At 42.0% G+C, this 13,844-nt stretch overlaps 1 protein-coding gene across 12 annotated transcripts in view; it reads left to right on the forward strand.

Annotated features, from left to right (window-relative positions):
* Positions 1-13,844, forward strand: part of ACIN1 (apoptotic chromatin condensation inducer 1) — a 31,360-nt gene that overhangs the window by 8,434 nt on the left and 9,082 nt on the right. For 10 of the 12 annotated variants that reach the window (XM_081047854.1, XM_081047855.1, XM_081047848.1 and 7 more), the window contains 5 exons: positions 2,434-2,522; positions 3,554-4,810; positions 5,325-5,540; positions 6,025-6,140; positions 13,459-13,600. In XM_081047854.1, coding sequence (XP_080903980.1) covers positions 2,434-2,522; positions 3,554-4,810; positions 5,325-5,540; positions 6,025-6,140; positions 13,459-13,600 — 1,820 coding nt within the window. Of the gene's footprint in view, positions 1-2,433; positions 2,523-3,553; positions 4,811-5,324; positions 5,541-6,024; positions 6,141-11,562; positions 11,722-13,458; positions 13,601-13,844 lie in introns of those variants that run through there. The other 2 variants (XM_081047851.1, XM_081047850.1) reach the window with 2 other exon arrangements.

Here is a 13,844-nt window from a genome sequence, read left to right on the forward strand (position 1 = left end):
TGTACAAGGAGCTAGAGATTCCTCATCTCTTCCTTACATTTTGTATTGCTTGCTAAGCTCTTGTTTCATGTCCAATGGTCCCCTCAAGTTAACCATATTTTTTGTAAAACAGTTGTTACCAAAACTTGCTGAACAGTCCTGCCTACTTTTCCCTCATCTCTTTAATGACTCATTACTCAAGTGCTTCCAGAGAAGTAACCATCTAAAATTCTATCACTGCAGTTTTACAGTATCATAATAGCATTATGATACCGTAGGATAGCATGCAGCTTACAATAAGTGGAGAAAGAGGTTACTTGCTTATAATACCCAATTTTAAAATTACAACTCTAAAACTCTTATTTGACCTGCTTACTTACAACACATTTATCTCTGGCCAACTTTGTACATGCTTCTTCCCCCCCCTCCCTTAAAATCACATTTATTTAATTAGAGCATATATGTGCTTACTGAAAGTCTGTTATTCACCACAAAGTATCTTTTGTATGACTTTAAAGATGTGCTTATAACTTGTTTTTCCCCCTTTTTCCGCCTCCCCTTTCCCCACTCTGGTTCAAGCCATTGTTTCTCAGTGTAGTTGTGTAGGACACAGCTCCCTGACGCATGCTGGTATTATGAGTACTTGGGATGGCCAGGCATATGAATTTTAGCTGTTTATAGTATTTGAGGAGTATCTGAGAATCTCTTATAATCCCTCCAGATTATAAGATTTTATTCTTTATAAATGTTTTCTTATTACTAAACGTAATATGTATTCATTTTTAAAAATTGGGAAAAACTAGTAAAAACACATTTTTAAATCATTGATAGTCCCACAAACTAAAATAACCACGATTGATACTTTGGTGTATAAATTTTCCAATCTTTTCTTTGTATAAGCTTAAATTATCTGCAATATTAAAATCTTTACCTTCCCTTCAACCTGGTTAACTTTTTAAATTCTTGAGCATCTGGATAATGATTTTTTTTTTTCAGAGTAGTTTTAGGTTCACAGCAAAATTAAGAGGAAGGTACAGAGAGTTCCCATGTGCCTTCTGCCCCCACATGTGTAGCCTCCCCCATTGTCACATCCCCCACCAGAGGAGTACATTTCTTAAAAGTGATGGATCTACACTGACACATAATCACCCTAGGTCCGTAGTTTACTTTCAGATTCAAGTGATCATGGAGTGAAGTTTTACATTTATATGCATTTCTCTAGTTCATTTTATAAGTATCTTAATTATAGAAGTAAAGACTATTTCATTTTAGACTTAATAGAAATAAGACCTTGGGTTAGAGCTCACACCATCTGCTTTATTTGCACCAGTTTAAATACTATTAGTGTAGAACATGGTTGAGCCCAATCTAGCTAAGTATCTGGAATATAACTATCTTTAGGCTGTTTTCTAAACTAGTTCTTATCAGTATTTGCATTGCTACTCCGTGTAATATATATGTATATATATTTTAAACTTTCATTTATTTAAATGTGTTTTTCCAGGACCCATCAGCTCCCAGTCAAGTAGTTGTTTTCAATCTAGTTGTGGAGGGCGCAGCTCACAGTGGCCCATGTGGGGATCGAACCGACAACCTTGTTATTAAGAGCATCTCTCTCTAACCAACTGAGCTCACTGGCCACGCCTCTTTGCATTATTTTAATACCGGGCCAAACTTAGAAATCTTCCAGTCTATTCCCTCTTTCTCAGTCAAGACATTGAGACCCAAATTATTTAAGTGACAGTTACTGTCCTTCATGAAATGTGAAAGTTTTTTCAGTTTTACATGAGTTATTTAGAATGACCTAGATTGGTGGATTTTAAGCTTTCTTTTAGGTAATAGTAGAGCTTATTTTTCCTTAAAAAAAAAGAAAATCTCACCTTGAGCTCCATATATAAAACATAATTCAGGGCCCATTTCTCAAGCCTTGTCCAGTTTGCTTGTAGTAATTTCTAGGAACTTTAGGGCCCTGGAAATCGTTCATTTAAGTACTTATTTCGTGAAATTGTTATTTTACATACTGGTATATTAATCAATATTTTGGTCAACACCAGTGGTAGCAATAGGCAATCCAAAAAAATTAGACACTGAACATAATGAAATCTTGAGCTTTGATTCAGAGTGACAAAACATTTTATAGAAATAATTTCCCTTTGTACATCCCTGCTAGACAGTTTGAAGCCCATGATGGTAGTATTATATTTATTTGAGTTATTTATAATAAGTAAATTGGCTTTGAGATATTAAAACTATTCCAGACATACACAGCAAGAATTATAAACAAGACCTTGACCCTGAGGGCTTTATATAGTTTTTTCTTCTTCATAGAAGTCAAAGAAATTGATATAAATATGTATTGACCAGCTCATTTTCTGTGATTGATTGAATTTTAGGAAGCAGCCTTGAATGAGTGTTTACGTCATTAGCCTGACTTGATTTTCTTTCATTTGATAGGGAAAAGTTCCTCTGTTTCTGAAGAGAAAGGTGACTCTGATGATGAGAAACCAAGGAAAGGAGAAAGACGATCATCCAGGGTCAGACAGGTAACTCATATACCTTCGAGAGTGTTTATCATCTCTTGAGTTTTTGCGTATTTTCTCCTTCTCTTCTCAAACTATTTCAGAGTTGGTGTCTCTCTAGATTTCTATTCAGTTATCTTCTCTCTCCTCATTCTCTATCTCATGTTTTGTTTTTTTTTTTTTTTTTTTTTTTAAATTTTTTTTTTTTTTTTTTAATCGGACTGGCAACCTTGTGGTTGAGAGCCCACTGGCCCATGTGGGAATCGAACTGGCAGCCTTTGGAGTTAGGAGCACGGAGCTCTAACCGCCTGAGCCACCAGGCCGGCCCGTCATGTTTTGTTTTTTAACTTAGATCTGCTCTGGCCTTCGGATTTCTAAGTGAATATATTTTTAAAAAAAAAAACTTAATCGTGAAAGTTAGCAAGCTGGTCTGTATTCCTAAAGCACGGTATTAGAAAAGATATATTTAATTATTCAATTAAAACCTTAAAGCTATATATGGTATTAAGTGAGCAGAATACAAAAGTATATGTGTGTAGTGTAATTATGACTGGAAAAGAAACGGGGGGAAAAATTAAATATACCAAAATGATAAAAATAATCACATTAAGTGATAATAGGTCAGTTCCCGCCTATTTTCTAGATGTTCTGTTTGTATTTGTTTATTTAGCATTTAGACTGGTCAGCAGTCTTTTCTTTTTAAGGAGGGCACAGCTCACCGTGGCCCATGCGGGGATCAAACCAGCAACCTTGGTGCTACCAGCACCGTGCTCTAACGAACTAAGCTAACTGGCCACCCCCATTTGTATTTATTTTTAAAGTTTGAAGCTGAGAAATGAACTAGTAGAAGTTTCATGATTGTATTCCTTTTGGTCACTGTATTTCGATTCCCGTAAGATACCATATTAGTCATGCTTATGTCCTGTCACTCTCGTTTCGGTATGGATGAAAGTGCATCATTGAGTTTTTCCTAACTGTATGTCTCGTGAGACAGCTTTTCTCCTCTGTTGATAATGAGCAAATACATGGGGAACAATGTCTATCTTTTCTTTCAGGCAAGAGCAGCTAAACTCTCTGAGTGTAGCCAGGCTGCTGAAGAGGAAGAGGATCAAGAAACACCTTCCAGAAATCTGAGGGTCAGAGCAGATCGAAATTTGAAAACAGAGGAGGAAGAAGAAGAGGAGGAGGAGGAGGAAGAGGAGGAAGAGGAAGAAGAAGAAGAGGAGGGACTAAAATCTAGGGATGTACCAGTTCCGAAACAGTCTGAGGAAAAAGAAAAGGGGGAAGAGATGCCCAGAGCAAAACCAGAAGAGGTGGTGGATGAGAGACCCCAGATCATCAGATCCCAGGAACAGGAGGGGTTAGAGAGAGGAGGGAGAGTAACAAGGTCTCAGGAAGAGGCTAGTAGAAGAAGTCATCTGACCAGACATCTGCAGGAGAAAGAGGTGAAGACAGCTTCTCCCCTTGAGGAAGAAGAAAGAGAAAGAAAGTCTTCAAAAGGTTTGGAGGAAAAATCAAAGTCCCCTTCCCCTCCTCGATTGACTGAAGATGTGGAGAAGGCCCCTCTTGTGCTACAGCCCGAACAATCTGCCAGTGAGGAGGAGACTCCCCCACCTTTACTTACCAAGGAAGCCTCTTCCCCACCACCTAATACACAGCTCCAGAGTGAAGAGGAAATAGAGCCCATGGAAGGCCCAGCACCCCCTCTTCTCACGCAGTTATCTCCTCCTAATACAGATGCGGAGGCCGGGGAGCTATTAGTATCTCAGCATACTGTCCAGTTGGTAGGAAGCTTGTTTCCTTTGTCAAGTCCTGCAGACACCAAAGCAGAATCTCGAGCAGAGAAAGTGTCAGAGGAGAGTGTCCTCCCTGTAGTTCAGAAAAGCACACTAGCTGAATCCTCAACCCAGAAGGATCTTGAAACAGAATCAGACAAATCTTCTCCACCACCCCCTCTGAAAAATGAGGAAGTTGCACCTTCCAAAGGGATCACTGAGGAATCTCTGAAATCGCCTTCTTTGGAACAGAAGGAAGGGAGAAGGGCTTCTCATACCCTTCTTCCAGGCCACAGAATGAACCGGTCAGCCAACTCATCCTGTAGCCGGTCCTCATCTTCATCCTCCAGCTCTAGATCAAGATCTCGGTCTCCTGACAGTTCAGGCTCTCAGTCTCACTCACCTCCAAGATCCAAGCAGAGAGATGTGTCTCACGCCAACCCTCGTGGTAGATCCAAGATGGGCTCCAGATCAACATCAGAGTCCCGGTCACGTTCCCGTTCCCGTTCACGTTCAGGATCGAGCAACAGCAGAAAAGTAAGTGTGCGACAATCCTGGGTGCATTGATAATCAGTCTGTATGCCAGTATTTTTCAACCCCAGAAGAACCTATTGTGATTTCTGGAAGGAATAAGAAAAGCTTGCTTCAGTCCCCAGTTCAGTGATTACTTTCCCCTCATTTCAGAGTCTGATTTTCAATTCCTTGATCCCTAAATAGGGTCATTTTCTATTTTGAGCCCCTTTGATTCCAAAGAAAGGAATTTGAATTTTTTTAAAAACTATTTTTTAATTCATTTACCCATATTCTCCACTAGACTGTTAATTTCTTGAGGATATGCCTTTTTACATGTGTAAACCGGCACCTAGCTGGGACTTAATACGTAATTTGTTGAATACTCTCACAAGTCAGGGAGATAATGAACTCAAACAGAAATAAGCGTAGGGACAGAAAGGTCCAAAGTATTAAATCAGGTCAACAGAAGTTGGAAAACTCAGTGATCTACTGAACATATACCACATAAAATAATTTGACTTGTGTTTCATTTCTTCAGTCTCCGAGCCCTGGAGTCTCCAGGGGCAGCAGCACCAGCTACACTGAAACCAAAGATCCCTCTTCTGGTCAGGAGGTTGCAACTCCACCAGTGCCACAACTGCAGGTCCTTGAGCCAAAGGAGAGGACTTCCACCTCATCCTCTATCCGAGTGAGGCCTCTGAGCCAACCTGAGCCAGCCGAAAAGCATGTGATCCACATGGTACAGCCTGAGCCGGTAGGCTATTCTTCCCTCTCCCTAGAGGGAGACAGAGAAATAGTCATGCTTTGCCCTTTTGTCGTAGCTATAAAACTGAAAGGTCAGTCTGGACAAGATTCAGTAGAAATGTAGAAAGTTGGGGATGCCTGTTAGATTCCACTTAACTAATTTCTAACTCTGGTTCGTGAAAACTACATGAGACTTGAGTTCTCATCTCCAGGGCTCTCGGGGGTCAGTTCTCCCTCAGAACTTCTTTTTTCTGCCCCAAAGGGAACCTTTTCTCAGTTCTCTCTAAAAAGAATTCTAATAAAATGGTTGCTGACATACAAATACTTTAAGCAATAATATTCCATTCATTTCTAAAATGAAATAAAGATACATAGGGCAATGTGTGGAGCTGGTATGGTGTGTCTCTGCCTTTTACCAGCTCCAGGCTAAAGAAAAGGAGCCAAGCCGGTTTAAGTATGTTGCTATGTTTGTTTTGCTATGTTTGTCCTGCCAGGGGAGCCCAAAGAAGTGTGAAGCTGAAGAGGCTGAGCCACCAGCTGCCACACAGCCGGAAACCTCAGAGACTCCGACCTCTCACCTACCAGAATCAGAAAGGATTCATCACACTGTGTAAGTGATATGTCTCAACTGGGGTATAACAAAGATCTAGGAGTGTGGGATAGTTCTTTCCTCCCTAGGGTTCTTTGACTTAGCAGCCCTGGTTTCCTTTTAAAACACGAAGGCAGAGCTTTATCTGGACAAAAGCTAGGCTTCAGTTACTATGTTGGGAGCTGCCACCAGAAATCTTAAGGTAGTTCGGAAAGTGGTGGTGAGAGCATAAGGAAACCCTAATCTGATCATCTCACCAAAATAGTCAGCTCCTTTAAGGAGCAGGCTTCTGTTTCCAAACTCAAGACAGTGTAAGAGAATTGACTTAGGACATCTTACCTCAGTCTTTGAACTCCCATTGACCAGCTACATCTAAGCCTGGGAACACAGGTTAATAAAGGGTATTTAGGGTTTACAAAGAAAGGCACAAGTGGGTTCTGTGTTTCAATTTCTATATTTTCCTTGGTTATCAGCTGTCATGTGATTAAGCAGTCTATCTTAGTTAGCTGTTAATGGCATACAGTACAGCAAAATGTGAAGTCCACATCAAGTCAGAAGTTTACTCCTGGGCCCCTAAAATTCTTGGATTGATTGTACCACTTATACAGTTAATGTGAGTTTATTCCTTATATTTAGTTCTAGAAAAATATTCATATCAAATTAAATTTGTACTTGAACAGGTATGTCATTATCCTGAGCTAGGTATTATAAATTAAGAAGTCATTGAACCAAAAAGTACTTGGTTTCAAAGCCTCAATGAGAAATGAAAAAGAAAAGCATTGTGGAAATAAGATTGCTTAGCTTTTAGATATCAGGAATCTTATACTTGTTTGGTGATTGTCTTTTGTAGACAGTTGGCCTAAAGTTGTTCTATGATGGTTTTTTTTTTTAAACTCATTTCAACATTAATGCTACCAGTATGATTTTTCCCTTCATTTAAAAGTCTAATAATTTACACTCTTCTGAGAGCTCCAGACTATCTTTTACCTCTGATTTGGGAGGGTGGTGGGTAGGTGACATGATTTTATTATCTCATTTCTTTATGACTTTAATAATAGTTTTGTACTCTTTAGTGTATGTATAGCTTTTGCCTTGGGATATAGTCTTGCTCCTGTCCATTCCAGTATTCTTGCCTCTGCTGCCATCTTGTGGCCGTTAACACTTGGTTTGAAGCTAAAAGCTCATTCTACTTGCTTTGAAAAGTTTTTGTTTTTCCTTTTTGGGATGGGTACATTATCCTTTGGGAAAGCATTTTTCTTCTAGGACCATAAAGTGAAAACCCAGCGGATTCTGGAAGGTGTTCAGGATTTCCCCAGCCACACCATCGATGAGGAAATGGGGTGACACCTTCCCTTCCATGTCCATCAACCAAAGATAATACCTGCCTTCCCCTCCTCATCTCGGGGGGTACAGCATGTCCTTTGTATAATGGCAGTTTCAAAGTAGGTGTTGACAACCTACTACTAATTGGGCATGAGGAACTACTTCCTGTGCACTTTGAGAAGCAAGTAATTTTCTAAAAAGCTCCTTGCTTGCCCTAAAATTCTGTGGGTCTGTGAGATCCTGACAAGAGAATGGCACTTTCTAATGTTTTGAAGCACCTTTATTTCTGGACTTTCACATGCAAGTCCAGGGCAAATGAGGATTGGGGTCATATACAGAGTTTTTTCCCCCAGGTAAAGGTGGCCTTGATCTTCATTTTATAACTGAGGTAATCTAGTCACATGATTCTAGCAAGGTGATAGGTTGTACGTTGGCAAAATACTGAGATTGTCCATTGTCGCCTAGGCAAGCTTCAGTGGAGCAGCCTATAGATTAGAAATGCAGTGTGAGCTCAGGAGTAACTCATATACATCAGTCTCTTACCTGCTTTCCTTCTGCCTACCTTCCAGATGGTCCATTCAGCAGCCTAACAAAAAGACGTGCCCAAAGGCCTAAACCCGTAGGCTTTTCTGGCATTGGATTTGGTAAATGAATCTTTGAGAAAGTTGCCTACATTTCTGGAGGCCCTACTACAACTAATGCACAACACTCCTGGTCTTTCACCCCCCTAGTGTCCTAGTGTTCAGCCTGGTGACCTCGGGAGTCCTGGCCAATTTTAAAAGTGGGATTAACAGTGTTAAGTGGAAAAGACCATTTGTGGCTTAACCTTGGTTTTCCTGTCTATATCAACAAGAAGTCACATGACTTTAATAAAGACACAGCTTAGGGCCTTATTGATTTAGTAAAAATGTTTTTTAAAAATTAGACTTTACTGCAAGGACCTCTCACCACTTTGAAGAGATTGCTTAACTTTTTTTTGCTGTGTTTGGTTAAATCCATTCTGATTCTGATTGTGCCCTGAGGAATTCTAGATTATGAGGTAAGGTATCTTTTTCATTGTTTGGAGCAGGGATTTGTGAGCCCTTAGTTCTATTTCAGTTGACTCCTGTTCCAAACTCCAATCTTCTGCCTGCTATGGATATAACAATAATGTCTCATATGGCAGAAAATAATGGTACTCTCTTTTTACATTAAAAAATGTATGTGTGTATGTATGTATGTATGTATATGAAAAGAAAGGGAGAAAAAGAATTGTGGGTAGTTGTATCATCCAGCAGTAGTTAATTGAAACCTGAATTTTTCTAAATACAACATTCCTATGTACACAAACCTTGCAGGTAATAGCAGTTTAGGGCTCTTGGCCCTACGCTTATTTGTCCCTTTGCCTGAGTAGAAGGGAGAAAATGGTCCTTTAAGCCAATATGACAGTGTAATTGATACTCCCCAGAGGACCTACAGTGCCAATATGCCAAATGATGCATAATAAAAAAGTAGAATTTACTGTCATCAGTACAGTTTGCTCACTGAGAAATTGGTATCTAAGGACATACCCCCCAAAATCATACTGTCCTTGGTTATCTTGGAACTAGTATGCTCTTGAGAGTATTCTATATTTAAATCTCACTGCCTGGCGGTAGTCAAGTTCTACTATTTCTTATTAAATTTCTCATCAGGTCCTCAGTGCCTCATGAATTTTCTACAAAAACTAAAATTCAGACATACATGCCTGTAAAATTTCCTTTTCCATTAGCTTCTCTGCATGTCATTCATATTCAGTTACGAACTGTAATGTGATGTTACTAGCCTCCAAGTAGTTTTATCCTTTTCTTTTGGGCTACAAATGCTTTGTGCATTGTTTATGGATAGATATCCCCTGACCCCTAACCTCCATGCAATATCACATATTTCAAAGATACCAGAAACATTTGTACAAGAACTTAAAGTACGTGGGAAGGGACATGCCTTGTCTGAAAGAGACTACGAAGAAGAGATGCGTGGGGCTCTGACACATAGCTAACAAGGCTTTGGGGCTGATCCTGCAAGTGGATTGAGTCCACTTTCGGGGCAATGTCAAGGATTCTTCTTTTTCTTGCAAAAATAAAGCCTTGGGAATTTTTGGATCCCACAGAATTGATTGTGGGGAAATAGTACAAACTTGCTGTGTTTTAAGAAGGTCAAGGATAACATGGTAACATTCTTGAAAAAAACGAAGTAGATTTCTAGTAAAAAAAATTCTCCAAGGAAGCTACTTCTCGAGCGACATATTGGCAGCTGAAATTATTTGAGTATAATTGATGGACAGGGAACATTTATTTGAGGGTATTTGAAGGTAACATTCTCTATGGGAATTCTATCCAAAAAAAAAGTGTTTTAAGAAGAAAACTTTTACTTCGGCAAGCACTTATTAGTGTCCACTTGGTGCCCACAATGACAGCCTAATTCAGAAATATTTACTGAGCATTTCTTTATGTTAGGCCTTGGGCGAGGGGGCCAAGGGATACAGTCACTGACCTTGAGCTCTGCAGGATGGAGGTGGGGGGCAAGTAAACCAGTGGTGGTACAGAGTGACGGGCTTTGCTGAAAATCTGTCAAGCCAATTACTGAAAGCCTTTGTGTCAGAGAAAGAGCAGTCTATTATTTGAGAAAACATTGGTGACATCTAATGAGATAATGAGATATTAACAGTACGAGTTTATGCACATCCTTACCTTGACTTGGGGTATCAATCAAGCCAGACCCAAAGAGCGAACTCTTACAACACTGTTCCATGAGATAGGTATTGTTACTGTCCTCACTGCACAGTTTAAGAGAGACATAAAGAGGATCAGGAACTTGCTCAGTATCACACAAATTATAAGCGGGCGGGGCCAGAGCCAGGATTGGGCCCTGATCAATTAGGTTTGACTCCAAAGCTCTCAGTCTTATTAAGCAGACAGGGAACTTCTAGAGTAATACATACACTGCATGGCGGCTTTAGCTTGTATTTGGCATGTAAGTTTTAAGATTTTGAACAGCAAGGAGGAAATTTTAATTCTTGGCTAAAAGCTCTGGTATTACAAATAAGCTAAATACTAAGCTTTTGGTACCCAGAAGCTGGTCTTAGTGTTAAACCTCTACTGCCACTAGGACACAAACGGAGTACCTTTGCAGTACACATATGAGCATTTTGAGCATCTACAGAGTGCTTTTTGAATGGTTAGTCAGCTTCCCATTTCACATTTAATGTGGTGAAGATGCCCATAATTTCTATTTACTTCCCACTTTTTGCCCAGCAAATCACTCCTGCCCCTTATAACAGCTCTCTCACTTCAGTTTCTTATTTTGTCTACTTCAGAGCCCTCACCTTGGAGCCCTTGCTCCAAGAAGTTGCCTTCGTGCTACCGCTACCCAAGGTCCCCTTGCCCTGTTTATCCTATTCTTCTCTGGCTCCAGTGGACTCTGGGGCAAGGTGACCTTATTAAAGCCTCTATGAAACAAAGTTGTCTGTCATCTCTTCAGAGACACCTCTCCCTGCCTCTACTGGTAAAAAGGAACTCTGCTTATCCACTCCTTCCAGCATCCCTGGAGAAAGGACAGGTTGGAATAGTAACGTGGTCATTGCTAGGGGGTGAACAGCCAGTTACTATAGTGATTGGATAGTGCTAATTCTCATCCCACCTCCCCACCTTGAACAGCTGACTGGCTTATCTGGTTTCAACATTCCATGCCTGGTTTCTTGGAGAGGGAGGTGGGCACATAAATTGCTGGTGACCCTCCATTCTGTGTCTCTTTCAACTTTGGCTTTGTTATCTTCCTTGTTTAATCATTTTTCACTCCCAGCTCTGCTGTTTTCCTATCTTCTATTCTCTGGAATCTTCCAAACAAGCAGCTGTTAACTTTGTATGTCCTCTCCACCCAGCCCCCTCCCCCACCCCCTGGGAAGACTGGAGAAAGCACCCTCTCCCTGTGGGGTTATGCCTCGGTGGCTGTTGTAACCTGAGAAAAGAAGGAAAAAGGCCAGGCCTATTGAGCCAGCAGTGAGCTCCCTGTGGCCTGCCAAGGGATAAGAACCTTGCTCACTCAGCGCCCTCCCTCTCTTCTTTCCCCTCCCCTGCTGCAGCAGGGCCCTCCCCCATCCGCACACACGGGCTGCTGGGTAAGTGGCAAGATGGCTCCCCTGCATGTCTCCGGCTGATCGCCGCTGCTCCGCCAATACAATAGAGCCAGCCACTACCAGCAGCCTGGCCCTCCTCCTCCTCCTTCTCCAGAGAGACCAATCCAGCCGAATTCGGGGTTTGCCGTGAGGACTTAACGCTTATCTCTTAAAAGCCAGATATATTTTAGCCTCCCCTCACCACCACCACCACCTCCCTTTCCATTTACCATTTTTTGGATCCCCAGTTGCTCCATCTCAATTTTCTCTCTCTGGATCGGGTGGCTGGGGAGGAGGTGGTGGGATCTTGGGACAAGGAAGGTGTTTTGTTTTGTTTTTTTAATTTTTTAGGATTTTTTTGTTTGGTTTTTGTTATTTCTTCCATTCCAGAAAGGGATAAACAGCACTTCCAGGGGGAGAAAAAAAATCATGTTATCAGAAAGCAAAGAAGGGTGAGAGCTTCACATTTCCATGTATCCCTTTTCCCCACCGCTCTAGCCCACTTCATCTTCCTTCTCTTCCCCATGGCTTTCATTCCGTCTTTTGTTTTGGTTTGTTTTCAATCATTCTGCTTTTCCCCTTTGTCCTTCCTGCCTGATTTCTAATTGGCCCCACTTGCCCTCTCTCTGTGGGAAATAGCTATTTTTTGGATAAGCCTTTTCTTTAGATTTGGGCACTTGAATCTCGTGTTTCTGTGGGGGCCTATTAGCTGGGGGCACAGTTCCGATTTTCCCCTCCCCCCTTCCCGTACATCCCTCCCTGCCTGCTCTGGGTAGGCTGTTCTGACCTCTGAGTGTCAGTCAGCCTGTCGGGAATGCTGAATTTTCCGGTGGTGGTTATCAGCCTAGGGAGGCTTGGTTTCCCTTCTGAGTCTTAGGCCCCTGATCGTCTTGATTTGATTTTTTTTTTTCCCTATCCCAGTGTTTGGGTGGTAGTGGGGGCGTGATTAGAGATAGAAGTTAGGGATGAAGGCAGAAAAAGAAAATGGGAAGATAGTTTATCTGAAGTGAATCTCGGGGATTCATTGCCTGAAATGGGAGATAACTTGTGTGATTGAGGGGGGCAGAGTGGGTTCAGTATTTGTGGGCGCATGATGCACAGTGTGGGTGAGGGTATGTCTTAACTGGGAGGCCTGCTCTCTTTATCTCTTGGAAGTTGGAATGAGGGAATGGGAGAAACTGGGTGAAAGCAGAATGTAAGTACAATTTCTACATTTCTGAGCGGGTAAAAGTGGCCTGAGCTTTCATACTCTGGCAGTTTTAGTTTTTTCTTTTAGATGAGAGAGGGTCCTTGTTGAAGCTTGAACCCTTACCAGCCCGACTTTCCCTGCAACTCCCACCCCCAGATCCTGTGGGTCAGTTGGCCTTTACTTATTAAGCAGTTGATTAAACACAAGGTTGGGATCATTTGCCGCAGCCATGGTCATTCTTGTCTTTTTAAAGAATCAGGGTTCCCTTAGTTTCTCGTGCAATTTTGTTAAATAAAGATGCCTGTGGCCAGGGGAAAGGGAGGCCACAGAGTTGTGGGCAAATCACAGTCACTTGAGGAGGGACTGTTTTCGGTAGGGGTGGGAGGTCTCTTCAAATTGAGAGCTCTGGTGAAGTAATCTAAGAACAGGTGGAGTCCTGGCCCTGCACATCACAGCTTTATCCCAGGTGGGCAGTGGGTGGATGTGGTTGCTCTGATCTGTGCACTTTCCCCAAGGAAAACTTTCCCACTTTTCCTGAGGGGGAAAAGTCTAGTCAGATCTGAAAGCAGCCCTCCCAACCCACCCGAGTGTTGAGGCATGGAGGTTTCCTGACCTAAAACCTAACATCTTGGTCTCTCTTCTCCTTGGTTCTTTCCTGCCTGCCCTTCCCTCCCAACCTCTCCCCATACTGTCAGTGAGGAGAAGGAGGAAGTGACCATGGACACAAGTGAAACCAGACCTGAAAATGAGGTGCCAGAGCCCCCTATGCCTATTGCAGACCAAGTCAGCAATGATGACCGCCAAGAAGGCAATGCTGAAGATGAGGAGAAGAAAGAGGTAAATCTCCAAGCTGCCCATTGGGGTGGGCGGGTAGGAGTGGACCTAGGGGAAGGAGTGGACCACTCTGGTGATCCCTCATCCACAGTGGGATAGCTAAAGAAGGGGCTAGGCAGAGACGCGGATGAGGATAGGCCAAGGGAGAATTCGCTGGTTTAGCAAGGGAGACCCCTTGTGATGGGGACAGGGTTCAGTCATTCCCCTCTCCTGGATGGGAAGCAGTGCCTTCCAGACGCTTGGAAGT

The sequence above is a fragment of the Rhinolophus hipposideros genome (genome assembly GCF_964194185.1).
Source record: "Rhinolophus hipposideros genome assembly, chromosome: 5".
NCBI lineage: Eukaryota > Metazoa > Chordata > Mammalia > Chiroptera > Rhinolophidae > Rhinolophus > Rhinolophus hipposideros.